At 50.5% G+C, this 12,369-nt stretch overlaps 1 protein-coding gene across 1 annotated transcript in view; it reads right to left on the reverse strand.

The window, feature by feature from the left end:
- The window catches only part of LOC140428189 (uncharacterized), an 85,761-nt gene that overhangs the window by 40,193 nt on the left and 33,199 nt on the right, over nt 1-12,369 (reverse strand). The window contains exons 5-6 of the mRNA XM_072514360.1: nt 10,404-10,661; nt 5,816-5,863 (exon numbers count right to left, since the gene is read on the reverse strand). Of these exons, the coding sequence (XP_072370461.1) occupies nt 5,816-5,863; nt 10,404-10,661 (306 nt within the window). The remainder of the gene's footprint in view (nt 1-5,815; nt 5,864-10,403; nt 10,662-12,369) is intronic.

Consider the following 12,369-nt stretch of genomic DNA (forward strand, 5'->3'; position numbering starts at 1 on the left):
CCGTACTTCTCCTCCAGCTCACCAGGGCTCGTGAACTTCCCATCCACAAACAGGTCCCCCAACCTTCTTATCCCTGCCCTGTGCCACCCCGAAAACCCTCCATCTATTCTCCCTGGGACAAACCGGTGGTTCCCCCGTATCGGGGTCGACACCGAGGCCCCCACTTCACCCCTGTGCCGCCTCCACTGCCCCCAAATTTTGAGGGCAGCCGCCACCATCGGGCTCGTGGTATACCTCATTGGAGGGAGCGGCAGCGGTGCCGTTGCCAGCGCCTCCAGACTCGTACCCTCACAAGACGCCGTCTCCAGCCTCTTCCATGCCGCCCCCTCCCCCTCCATCATCCACTTGCGCACCATCGCCGCATTGGCAGCCCAGTAGTACCCACAGAGGTTGGGCAGCGCCAGCCCCCCCCATTCGTACTCCGCTCCAGGAACACCCTTCTCACCCTCGGAATCCCTCGCGCCCACACAAACCCTGTTATGCTCCTGTTGACCCGTGTAAAGAAGGCCTTTGGTATAAGAATGGGGAGGCACTGGAACAGGAACAAAAACCTTGGGAGCACCGTCATCTTGACTGACTGCACTCTACCCGCCAGGGACAGCGGCAACGCGTCCCACCTCTTAAACTCCTCCTCCATTTGCTCCACCAGCCTCGTGAAATTAAGGACCCCCCAGCTCCTGGACCCCCAAATACCTGAAGCTCCTCTCCACCCTTTTTAGTGGGAGCTCGCCAATCCCCCTCTCCTGGTCCCCTGGGTGAACCACAAACAACTCGCTCTTCCACATGTTGAGCTTGTACCCTGAGAAATCCCCGAACTCCCTGAGGATCCTCATTACCTCCGGCATTCCCCCCACCGGGTTCCCCACATATAGCAGCAAATCGTCCGCATAGAGCGACACCCTATGCTCCTCCCCACCCCGCACCAGCCCCTTCCAGTTCCTAGACTCCCTCAGTGCCATAGCCAGGGGTTGAATCGCCAGCGCGAAGAGCAGGGGGGACACGGGACACCCCTGCCTCATCCCTCGATGCAAACGAAAGTATTCAGACCTCCTCTTGTTCGTGGCCACACTCGCCATCGGGACCTCATACAACAGCCTAACCCACCTGACTAACCCCTCCCCAAACTCAAACCTCTTCAGCACCTCCCACAAATACCCCCACTCTATATCCTATCGAAGGCCTTCTCAGCGTCCATCGCTGCCACTATCTCCGCCTCCCCCTCCCTCGCCGGCATCATAATAACGTTCAGGAGTCTCCGCACATTCGCGTTCAACTGCCTCCCCTTCACGAACCCCGTCTGGTCTTTGTGGATGACCTGCGGCACACAATCCTCAATTCTCCTGACTAAGACCTTTGCCAGCACCTTGGCATCTACATTTAACAATGAAATCGGCCTGTAAGACCCACACTGCAGGGGATCCTTGTCCCCCTTCAGGATCAAGGATATCAGTGCCCGGGACATTGTCGGGGGCAACGCCCCCCCCTCCCTTGCCTCATTGAAGGTCCTAACCAGCAACGGGCCCAACAGGTCCACATATTCTTTGTAAAATTCAACCGGGAAACTGTCCGGCCCCGGTGCCTTTCCCGCCTTTATGCTCCCTATCCCTTTGGTCAGCTCCTCCAACCCAACCGGGGCCCCTAATCCCGCCACCAGTCCCTCCTCCACCTTCGGGAACTTCAGTTGGTCCAGAAAGCGGCCCATCCCTCCCTCCTCCAGTGGGGGCTCGGACCGATACATTTCCTCATAAAAGTCCCTGAAGACCCCATTGATGCCAACCCCACTCCGCACCACACTCCCTCCCCCCCCCCCACCCCCCCTTAACTCCCCCAATCTCCCTAGCTGCGTCCCGCTTCCAGACCATCCCCACTCGGACCTCCCCCCCCCCCCATCCTTAACTCCTCCAATCTCCCTAGCTGCGTCCCGCTTCCAGACCATCCCCACTCGGACCTCCCCCCCCCCCCCCCCCCCCCCCCATCCTTAACTCCCCCAATCTCCCTAGCTGCGTCCCGCTTCCAGACCATCCCCACTCGGACCTCCACGTTATCGTTGGCGTCCTGGTATCTCTCTATGCTTCTTCGGACCCGCTCGCTCACCTCCTCATCCGCCAATAGCCCCACCTCGAAGCGCCATAACGGGCGCTGGTCCCTCTCCTCCCCCAGCTCTCGGTCTACCCAATGTGGGGCGTGATCCGAAATGGCTATCGCCGAGTACTTGGTATCCTCTACTCCCGCAATCAGCGCCCTGCTCATAACAAAAAAGTCGATCCGGGAATAGGCCTTATGAACGTGCGAGAAGAATGAAAATTCCCTAGCCCCCGGCCTTGCAAATCTCCAAGGGTCCACCCCTCCCATCTGGCCCATAAACCCCTCTCAGCACTTTAGCCACCGCCGGCCTCCTACCCGTCCTAGACCTGGAGCGATCCAGTGCCGGATCCAACACCGTGTTAAAGTCCACCCCCCCCCCCCCCCCATTATCAGGCCCCCCACTTCCAAGTCCGGGATCCGACTCAACATGCGCTGCATAAAACCCGCATCGTCCCAGTCCGGGGCGTACACGTTGACCAGCATCACCCTCTCCCCTTGCAGCTTACCACTTACCATTACGTACCTGCCGCCATTGTCTGTCACAATGCTCAACGCCTCGAACGACACCCTCTTCCCATCAAGATCGCCACCCCCTGATATTTGGCATCTAGCCCCGAATGAAACACCTGGCCTTCCCACCCCTTCCTCAATCTTACCTGGTCTGCCACCTTCAGGTGTGTCTCCTGGAGCATGACCACATCCGCCTTCAGCCCCTTCAGGTGTGCGAATACCCGGGCCCGCTTAACTGGCCCGTTCAGCCCCCTTATGTTCCAGGTTATCAGCCAGATCAGGGGGCTACCCGCCCCCCTCCCCCGCCGACTAGCCATAACCCCTCCTCAGCCAGCCACGCGCCCGCACCCCACGCCTGGCTTGTTCCCCACGGCGGCAGACCCCCGTCCCAACCCCCTCTACTCGCTCCAGCTCCCCCTGGACCATACCAGCAGCAACCCGGTTCTCCCCCCCCCCACCCCCACCGACCAGCTAGGACCCCTCCCAGCTGCATTGCTCCCCCCATTGCACTCCTGCACGTCAGCTGACTCCAGCTGACCCTGGCCGCTCCCGCCTCTTCTTCGACTCCTCCCATTGTGGGACTTCCCCTCCCCCTCCATTACCCACCAGCAGACTCTCCGCCTACCCCTTCCATCCCAAGCATGGGAAAAAACCCGCGCTTCCCAGCCCGGCCCCGCCCCCTCCAGTGCGGGAAAAAGCCCGCGCTTTCCACCTGCCCGGTCCCACCTCCTTTGTCGCAGCTCCTTTTACAGACCCAGTCCCCTGACCCCCGACCCGGGCCTCCCCTTGAAATGAAAAATGAAAATTGCTTATTGGCATAAGTAGGCTTCAAATGAAGTTACTGTGAAAAGCCCCTAGTCACCACATTCTGGCGCCTGTTCGGGGAGGCTGTTACGGGGCTCCCCCACGAGGCCCCATCCCCCCTACCGGCCATCCACCCCCTACTCCGTTTACTTGCCCCCCTCCAAGAGCTCACCCAACAGACCCAATCAAAACAGTGCCCAACCCACCCTAACCACCCACACCGAACCAAAACTAAACAAGAACAAAGAACCCCCCTCAAAATCTAACACAACAACACAATCCCCGACCATCCCCACGTCCGACCCCCCATCCCGACCCTCAGTTTGTGTCCAGCTTCTCGGCCTGAACAAAGGCCCACGCCTCCACCGGGGACTCAAAATAATGGTGCCGGACCTTGTAGGTGACCCACAGTCGCGCTGGCTGCAACATGCCAAACTTCACCCCCTTTCTGTGCAGCACCGCCTTCGCCCGGTTGTATCCGGCCCTCTTCTTCGCCACCTCCGCGCTCCAGTCCTGATATACTCGAACCTCCGCATTCTCCCACCTGCTGCTCCTCTCTTTCTTGGCCCACCCGAGTACGCACTCCCAATCAGCGAACCGATGAAACCGCACCAACACCGCCCGCGGCGGCTCGTTAGCCTTGGGCCTCCTCGCCAGCACTCTGTGGGCCCCTTCCAGCTCCAGGGGCTCCTGGAAGGACCCCGCTCCCATCAGCGAGTTTAACATGGTGACCACATAGGCCCCCACGTCCGACCCCTCCAGCCCCTCCGGGAGGCCCAGGATCCGCAGATTCTTCCACCTCGACCTATTCTCCATCTACTCAAACCATTCCTGCCATGTCTTGTGGAGTGCCTCGTGCGCCTCCACCTTTACCGCTAGGCCCAAGATCTCGTCCTCGTTATCTGAGATCTTTTGTCGGACCTCGCGGATCACCACCCCCTGGGCTGTCTGGGTCTCCAGCAGCTTATCAATAGAAACCTTCATCGGCTCCAGCAGGTCCGCTTTGAGCTCCCTGAAGCAGCTCTGGATAACCTCCTGCTGCTCCTGCATCCACGCTGCCTGGTCCCAGCCCACCGCCATCTTGCTCTTCTTCCCTTGCACTTTCTTTGGGTTCACCACCACTTTTTTAGTCACCCCACTCCTGGTCCAAGCCATACACTGTCGGGGGAATGTTGCAGTCTTCTTCCCACACCGGAAAATGTCGAAAAAATTCCATTGGGGGCCCTGAAAAGAGCCCAAAAGTCCGTTCCAAGCGGGAGCTGCTGAACGTGCGACTTAGCTCTGCATAGCCGCAACCGGAAGTCGAGCATTAACCTTTTAAGCAGCACTTTATTGAATACCTTCTGGAAAACCAATTACACTACATCCTGGTTCTCCTTTATCCACCTTACTTTTCACATCCTCAAAGAACGATAAATTGGCCAAACTCTATTTCCCTTTCACAAAACCATGTTGACTTTGCCCGATTATGATTTTCTAAATCTCCAGCTATTACTTTCTTCCTAATGGATTCTAGCATTTTCCCAATGACAGACATTAGGTTCATTGGCCTATTTGCTGCTCTTTTCCTCCCTCCTTTTCTGAATTGAGATATTACATTTGCAGTTTTGCAATCTGCTGGGACCTTTTCAGAACCTAAGGAATTTTGGAATATTACAATCAACGCAGCCAGGACATACTCCATCTCTCTCCCTCTGTTGTCCACCTTTCTTTCTCTCTCTGGGACACACTCAGTCTTCTGGCAGTATCGTTCTCAAGGGCACTCCCCCCACGCACCCCCCCCCCCCGATCCTCCCCACTCCCCCCCAACCCCCCACTCATTCAGGGACACTCACTCTCTTCCACCAACGTTCCGACCTGTTCAGGGTCATTTTTCCACCCCTCAAAGATGGTTCCTCTCTCCATCCCCATGCTAGAGTTCAACGGGAGCATGCTTCATGGACTGGCTGTTGTATTGATCAATTTTGAGGTTGAGTAGGTTAACCTGAATTTCAGCTCCTCCAATAGCAGTCTGAAGAATACTGAATGCAGCTTACATGTAATAAGGAAAACTCAGGTACTTCTCAACTGTAATATTTTCCTGGCTGGACGTATGAGGGATTACATTCAACACAAATACAACTGGGGAGACAAACAATATAGTTTGTAAGTTATACCACTCCCTTCTGTTGGTCTCCAGTATTGTATAGTATTACAAGAATGGAGATCAGTGAAAGGTATGCAAACATGACAGTGGAATCATTGCAAACTGTAAATCGCATCAATACTTCACTATGGGACAAACAGTGGGACAAGGAACATCACTGTGGTCTGCAACGTACTACCAACATTGCAGCATTGGGCGAACAATTTTGACATACATTCTGTAAATAACTAACCCTGCTGTTGTCAGGTATTTTGTGTAGAGCTCTCCTACCTTGCTGTAGCTGGATTGGAAATGTTGGCTCCCTCTCATTAAAAACTGCTGTAAAGAGAGAGAGGCAAAATTATTCACAAACTTTCAAGATTGGGATTGGGTCCAATGACATGCTGATTCCACATGATCATGTGCTTAATGACATCACCCACCTCTGGGATAGGCTGGCTGTTCAAAAACATCACCCACCTCAGGGACCGTGAGACTGTTCAGAGGCAACAATCACTTCAGGGATAGGCCATATGATCAAAGACAATAATCACCTCAGGGATAGGCTGAATGTTCACAGACATCAACCATCTCAGGGATAGGTTGAATGCTCAGTGACAACTTACAATTATATAATGCCTTTGAAGTAATAAAACATTGAAAAACACTTTACAAGAGTACCATAAGGTAAACTGAGACCGAGCCATACAAGGTGATATTAGGGCGAATGGCCAAAAACTTGGTCGAAAGAGGTAGGTTTTAAGGAGCATCTTAACAAAGAAAAATGAAGTTTCAGAACATAGAACATAGATTTAGCAAGGGAATTCCAGAGCGTAAGGTTTCGTGAGCGATGGAGCAATTAAGAAAAGGGAATGGGTGGAGCAAATAAAAGAAAGGAATGCTCAAGAGGCCAGAATTAGAGTCAAGGTATCTCGGGGGGCTCGAAGGTCGGCGGAAATTACCTTGGTGGGATCAGAAACAAGGAGTCGAGTTTTAAAAATTGTGGGGTTGCTTAGCCAATGTAGGTCAGTAAGCACAGGCAGATGTTGCGAGAAAGCACTTAGGCAGCAGAGTTTTGGATGACCTCAAATTTGCATAGGCTAAAATGTGGACGCTTCTCAGGAGTGCATTGGCATAGTCAAGGCTAGAGGTTACAGAAGCATGGGTAATGGTTTTGGCAGCAGATAAGCTGAGGCAAGCATGGAGTTGGACAAATGTTGTCAGGGTGGAAATGGCTGGGGGGGGGGGGAATTGACTAGCCACCTTGCCCGCCAAAGTCGACGGCGATTTACATTCCTCAACAGTGTTAGGATCATCTTCAGCGGGATCCTCTGGTCCCGCTGGCAGTATGGGCTGGAGAATTCCCCCCCAGGGTCCTAGTGATGGTGCAGATATGTGATTCGAAATTTAATTCGGGAGACAGATATATCACCAAGATTGGAGACAAGGCGGGTTCAGCCTCAGACAGTTGCTCAGGAAACGGATAATGTCTTTGGCGAGGGAATGGAGTTTATGATGGTCTGAAGATAAAATGGCCCACATCTTCCCAATCTTTAGTTGGAGGAAATTTCTGCTCATCCATGGATGTTGGACAAGTAGTCTGATAATTTAGAGTCAGTGGTTGGATTAATAGAGTTGGGAGTGGGGAAGTGCTCGGTGTTATCAGCATACATGTGAAAACTGATGCTCTGTTTTCAAATTGTTGAGGCACATTGGAGTGTGTACTCATCGGAGTTTAGAAGAATGAGGGGCGGCCTCATTGAGTCATATAGGATTCTCAGGGGGCTTGACAGGTAGCTGCTGAGAGATTGTTTCCTCTTGTGGGAGAGTCGTGGACCAGAGGGACAAAAACTCAATTTAAGACAGACTTGAGGAGGAATTTATTCTCTCAGAGGGTAGTGAATCTGTGGAATTCTTTACAGGCCGTATTAACTATGTTCAATGTTGAGACAGACAGATTTTTAATCAGTAAGGGAATTAAGGGTTTTGGGGATAAGGCACGAAAGTGGAGTTGAGGATTATCACATCAGATCAGCCATCACCTCATATGAATGGAGGATAAGACTCGATGGGCTGAATGGCCTACTTCTGCTCCTATGTTTTTTGCTCTTATGGCAGTTAAGTAGAGAAATAGGACGGGATCAAGGATGGATAATTTGGAGATACCAGAGATAATGGTTTGGAGTGAAAAGAGAAGTCATTGATGGGTGATTCTTTGGCCACAACGAGATAGACAAAACAAAAGCAGGCGATGTGATAGAAAAGAGAACATGAAAAGGCAGCTGGAATGGGCGGATACATGGCCGGTGAAATTTAATGCAGAGAAGTGTGAAGTGATGTGTTTTGGTCAGAAGAATGAGGAGACACAATATAAAACAAAGGTACAATTCTAAAGGTGGGTGCAGGAGAAGACACATGTCCACAATTCATTATAGGTTTCAGGGTAGATTGAAGAAGCAGCTCAAATTTTATGGGATTCTAAGCTTTATAAATAGAGGCATAGAGTACAAAAGCAAGGAAGTTATGTTGAACCTTTATAAAACAACTGGTTTGGGTGGCACGGTGATGCAGTGGTTAGCACTGCTGCCTCAAGGCGCCAAGGACCCAAATTCGATCCGGCCCCGGGTCACTGTCCCTGTGGAGGTTGCACATTCTCACTGTGTCAGCATGGGTCTCACCCCCACAACCCCAAAGATGGGCAGGGTAGGTGGATTGGCCACGCTAAATTGCTCCTTAATAAAAGGAAGTTATAGAAAAACGAAACAACTGGTTCAACCTCAATTGGAGTATTGTATCCGACTCGGTGCACTGTCCTTTAGGAAGGATGTGAAGGCTTTAGAGAGGATACAGAAAAATTCCTGAGAAAGATTCGAGGGATGAGGGATTTCAGTTACATGATAAATGGGTCAGGACTCCCTACTGGACAGATTATTAACCGCGGGCGAACTAGGGGATGGTAACTACGCTGACTTGTACGGACGACTATTAGGGGTGGTATGGTCACCATGGATGAGACAAGGGAGAAATTGGAGGAAGAGCTAGGCATGGAGATAGAGGAGAACTCTGGAGTGAGGCACTGCCGAGGGCGAACTCCACCTCCTCGTGCGCAGGCCTGAGCCTAATGCAGCTGAAAGTAGTGCAAACTGTGCACTTGACAAGAATACGCATGAGCGGGTTCTTCCCGGAGGTGGAGGACAAATGTGAACAGTACCAAGGAGGCCCGGCTAACCACACCTACATATTCTGTTATTGCCCCAGACTTGTCGGGTACTGGACTGCCTTCTTCAAGGCCATGTCCAAGGTTGTGGGGGTGAGGGTGGAGGTGAGGGTGAGGGGGTGCCCCAGTGTTGGTCTTTGGAGTATCGGAATAGCCAGAACTCTTTTCGGGGAGAGGGGCAGCCGCCCTAGTCTTCGTCTCCCTGATCACCCGACGGAGACTCCTACGCGGCTGAAGATTCACAGCATCACCCAAGGCCATGGACTGGCTGGCTGACCTCGCAGAATTGCTCAAATTGGAAAAAAATAAAATTTTCCACATGGGGATCGGAGGAAGGCTTCTATTACACGTGGAATCAATTCACCAGTCTGTTCCAAAACCTATTTGTAACCGACAACCAATAGGGAGTGGGGGGGGGCGCCAGACATGCTCCATGGTATGTTTTAATACCAGGGGGTGACACATACAAAGTAAGTCTGTCATGGAGGGGCTAGTCGATGACGGGAGACCTGAAGCCAGGGCCCCATATCTGTATCTATACACATGCTATCATTATATACATACTAGTGTAAGCTTCTATAGTGATGTTTTTTCATTTTTCTTTCTTCGCTATTGTATATATTTATGTATATTATATATATATATTATATACCTATTCTGTAGATATCTCTACATTACTGGACAATGTTCCTTACAATGTTACTATAAATGCAAACCAATAAATATACTTCACAAAAAAGTGAGAATCTGGTGTTGTTCTATTTGTAGAAGGGGAGTTTGAGAGGAGAATTGATGGAATTGTTCAAAATCATGAGGGATTGAGACAGAATTGATAGAAACAGTCTCAGGAAGCATGTGAAGCCTTCAAGAATAGTTCCTGGGGGGACTTTGGTAACATGGATGGATTGGAGAATCAGGGCTGTTCTCCTTCGAGGCAAGAAGGTTGAGAAAAGAATTTGCAGGAATGTTCAAAATTATAAGGGGTGCAGACAGAGTGGAAAGAGAGAAACTGTTCCCATTGCAGAAGGGTCTCAAACCACAGGTCACAGATTTAAACAGATTTAAAAGAACCAAAAGCGACGTGAAGATAAACCTTTTGTGGATGGTTTTCATCTGGACTGTAGAGTTTGGTGGAGGCAGGGCTTTTAAAGGGGAATTTAGCAAGTACGTACTGAAGGGGAAAAGCTTTGTCGGACTGTGGGGAAAGGGGACTAGCTGAGTCGCTATTGCAGAGAGTTGGTATGGATTTGACAGGCCAAGTGACCTCCTTCTGTGATTCTATGCCGGTGGAGAGGTATTGGAACAGAATTTTGTTCATTGACTATCTCCACCTCAGAAATAGGCAGGTTACTCAGTGACATCCTCAGGCACCCTCCTCGGGCATCATGTGACTGTTGACATTGCTTGTAGCCATTTCCTAGGTTAGTGACCCTGTCGACAATGCCCAAAAGTCCAAGAGCCGGAACCTAACTCTTTAATAGCAAAAGCATTTTTTTGGTTCAGCTCATTTATAAGAACTCAAAGATACCTCATGGTGCACAATCAAAATCTTTAACGACCGAATATTCACTGTGACTTCTTTCCTGCATCTTAACTTGGTATTGATACTCTCCATCTGTGACCCCCAGGCCAACTCGTATTTAGCTAAACAATGCAACATACCCTCACCATCGATGTCTTCCGCCAGGATTGTGTCTTCTTCATGTAGAGCCTCATAGAGTTTCTGGCAGGAACGTTCTCCTTTCTGCAGGCAGATATTAATCAATCGCTGGGCTTGACAGTAAAGTGTAGTCTCCCCCTGCACAATGTCTAGCTCGTACTGTGAAATCATTTCATTGGAGAATAACCTCATGGCGATGGGAATAACCAGGTGCCCAAGCCGTTGACACACAACATTTGCTTGTTTTTGTAGTTTCTGCTCTACAGAGATACAAATTTACCCAGGTTACAGACTTATTCACGCTAATGTTATTCCGTCTACAAGCGGTGCTCTGCAAAGCAAATGGAAAAACAGGAACATGCTCTTTAAACAAGCTATCATCACAACCTCACTGCCAGGGCCCCCTCTAGAGAAGGGTAACATCGATATCATTCTCCCACACATTGGTTGTTCTATCATCAATGGGTTCCATTTATTGAGGTCCCCAGCAGCATCAGAACATCTGGATAATACGTTCCTTGCCAAAGCAGGCATGAGATAACAGAATAAAAGCAAATTGCTGCGGATGCTGGAATCTGAAACCAAAGGGAAAATGTTGGAAAATCTCAGCATGTCTGGCAGCATCTGTAGGGAGAGAAAAGAACTAATGTTTCGAGTCCAGATGACCCTTTGTCAAAGCTAAAAGACTTAGAAAGTGGGAAATATTTATACTGTGGGGTGAGAGAATGAAAGATGAGTCATAGCCACAGAAACCAAGGGAACAGAGTGCTAATAGCCACAGAAACCAAGGGGAAAGAGTGCCTAACCGGAAAATGAGATGTTGTTCCTCCAGTTTGCGTAGAGCTTCACTGGAACATTGCAGCAGGCCAAGGACAGACATGTGGGCATAGGAGCAGGGTCTTGTATGAAAAGGCAAGCAACGGGAAGGTCAGGATCCTGAATGCGTACAGACCGAACGTGCTCAGCAAAGCGATCACCCTGTCTGCGTTTGGTCTCTCCGATATAGAGGAGACCACATTGGGAGCAGCAAATGCAATAGACCAGATTGAGAAAGGTGCAAGTGAAACGCTGCTTAACCTGGAATGAGTGTTTAGGGCCTGGGATATTAAGCATGGAAAATGTAAAGGGGCAGATGTTACACCTTCTGTGATTGCATTGGAAGGTGTCATGGGTGATGGGAGAAGTGTTGTCTATGGTGGAGGAGTGGACTAGATTATCCTGGAGGGAACGGTCTCTGCGGAATGCTGACAGAGGAAGTGAAGGGAAGATGTGTTTGGTGGTGGCATCACGCTAGAGTTGGCGAAAATGCCGGAGGATTATGCTTTGCAGAACAGAAGAAGTGTGACTCTTCCTACGGTACTTCACTCATTCTAGAAACCTCAACTATTGCAAGTCTTTCCCAACCAACCTTCCACCTTGCACCCTCTGTAAAGTTGAGCTCATCAGTAGCTCACTAGATAACAATCTTGCCTATAAGTCACAAGGTTGGGGGCACAAATCCCACTCCAGAGACTTGAGCACAAAATCCAGGCTCACACTTCAGTGCGGTATTGAAGGTGTGCTGCACTTCTCTTTTATTCTTTCATGGATTGTGGGCATCGCTGGTTGGGCCAGCATCTATTGTCCATACCTAATTGCTCTTCAGGGGGAATTTTAAGAGTCAACCACATCTGGAGTCACATGAAGGTCAGACCAGGTAAAGTAGGCAGATTTCCTTCCCTAAAAGACATTAGTGAAGCATATGGGGTTTAGCAACAATCGGCAATAGTTTCCTAGTCATCATTGGACTTCATCCAGATTCATATTCAATTCAAATTTCACCATCTGCAGTGGTGAGATTTGAACCCGGGTCCCCAACTTCGGTCTCTGGAATAGTAGTCCAGTGACAATATCATTACGCCACCACTTCCCCAGGATGCAGTGGAGGAGCCATCTTTTGGATGAGGTGTGAGAGGTGGGGGTCCTATC

The sequence above is a fragment of the Scyliorhinus torazame genome, chromosome 8 (genome assembly GCF_047496885.1).
Source record: "Scyliorhinus torazame isolate Kashiwa2021f chromosome 8, sScyTor2.1, whole genome shotgun sequence".
NCBI lineage: Eukaryota > Metazoa > Chordata > Chondrichthyes > Carcharhiniformes > Scyliorhinidae > Scyliorhinus > Scyliorhinus torazame.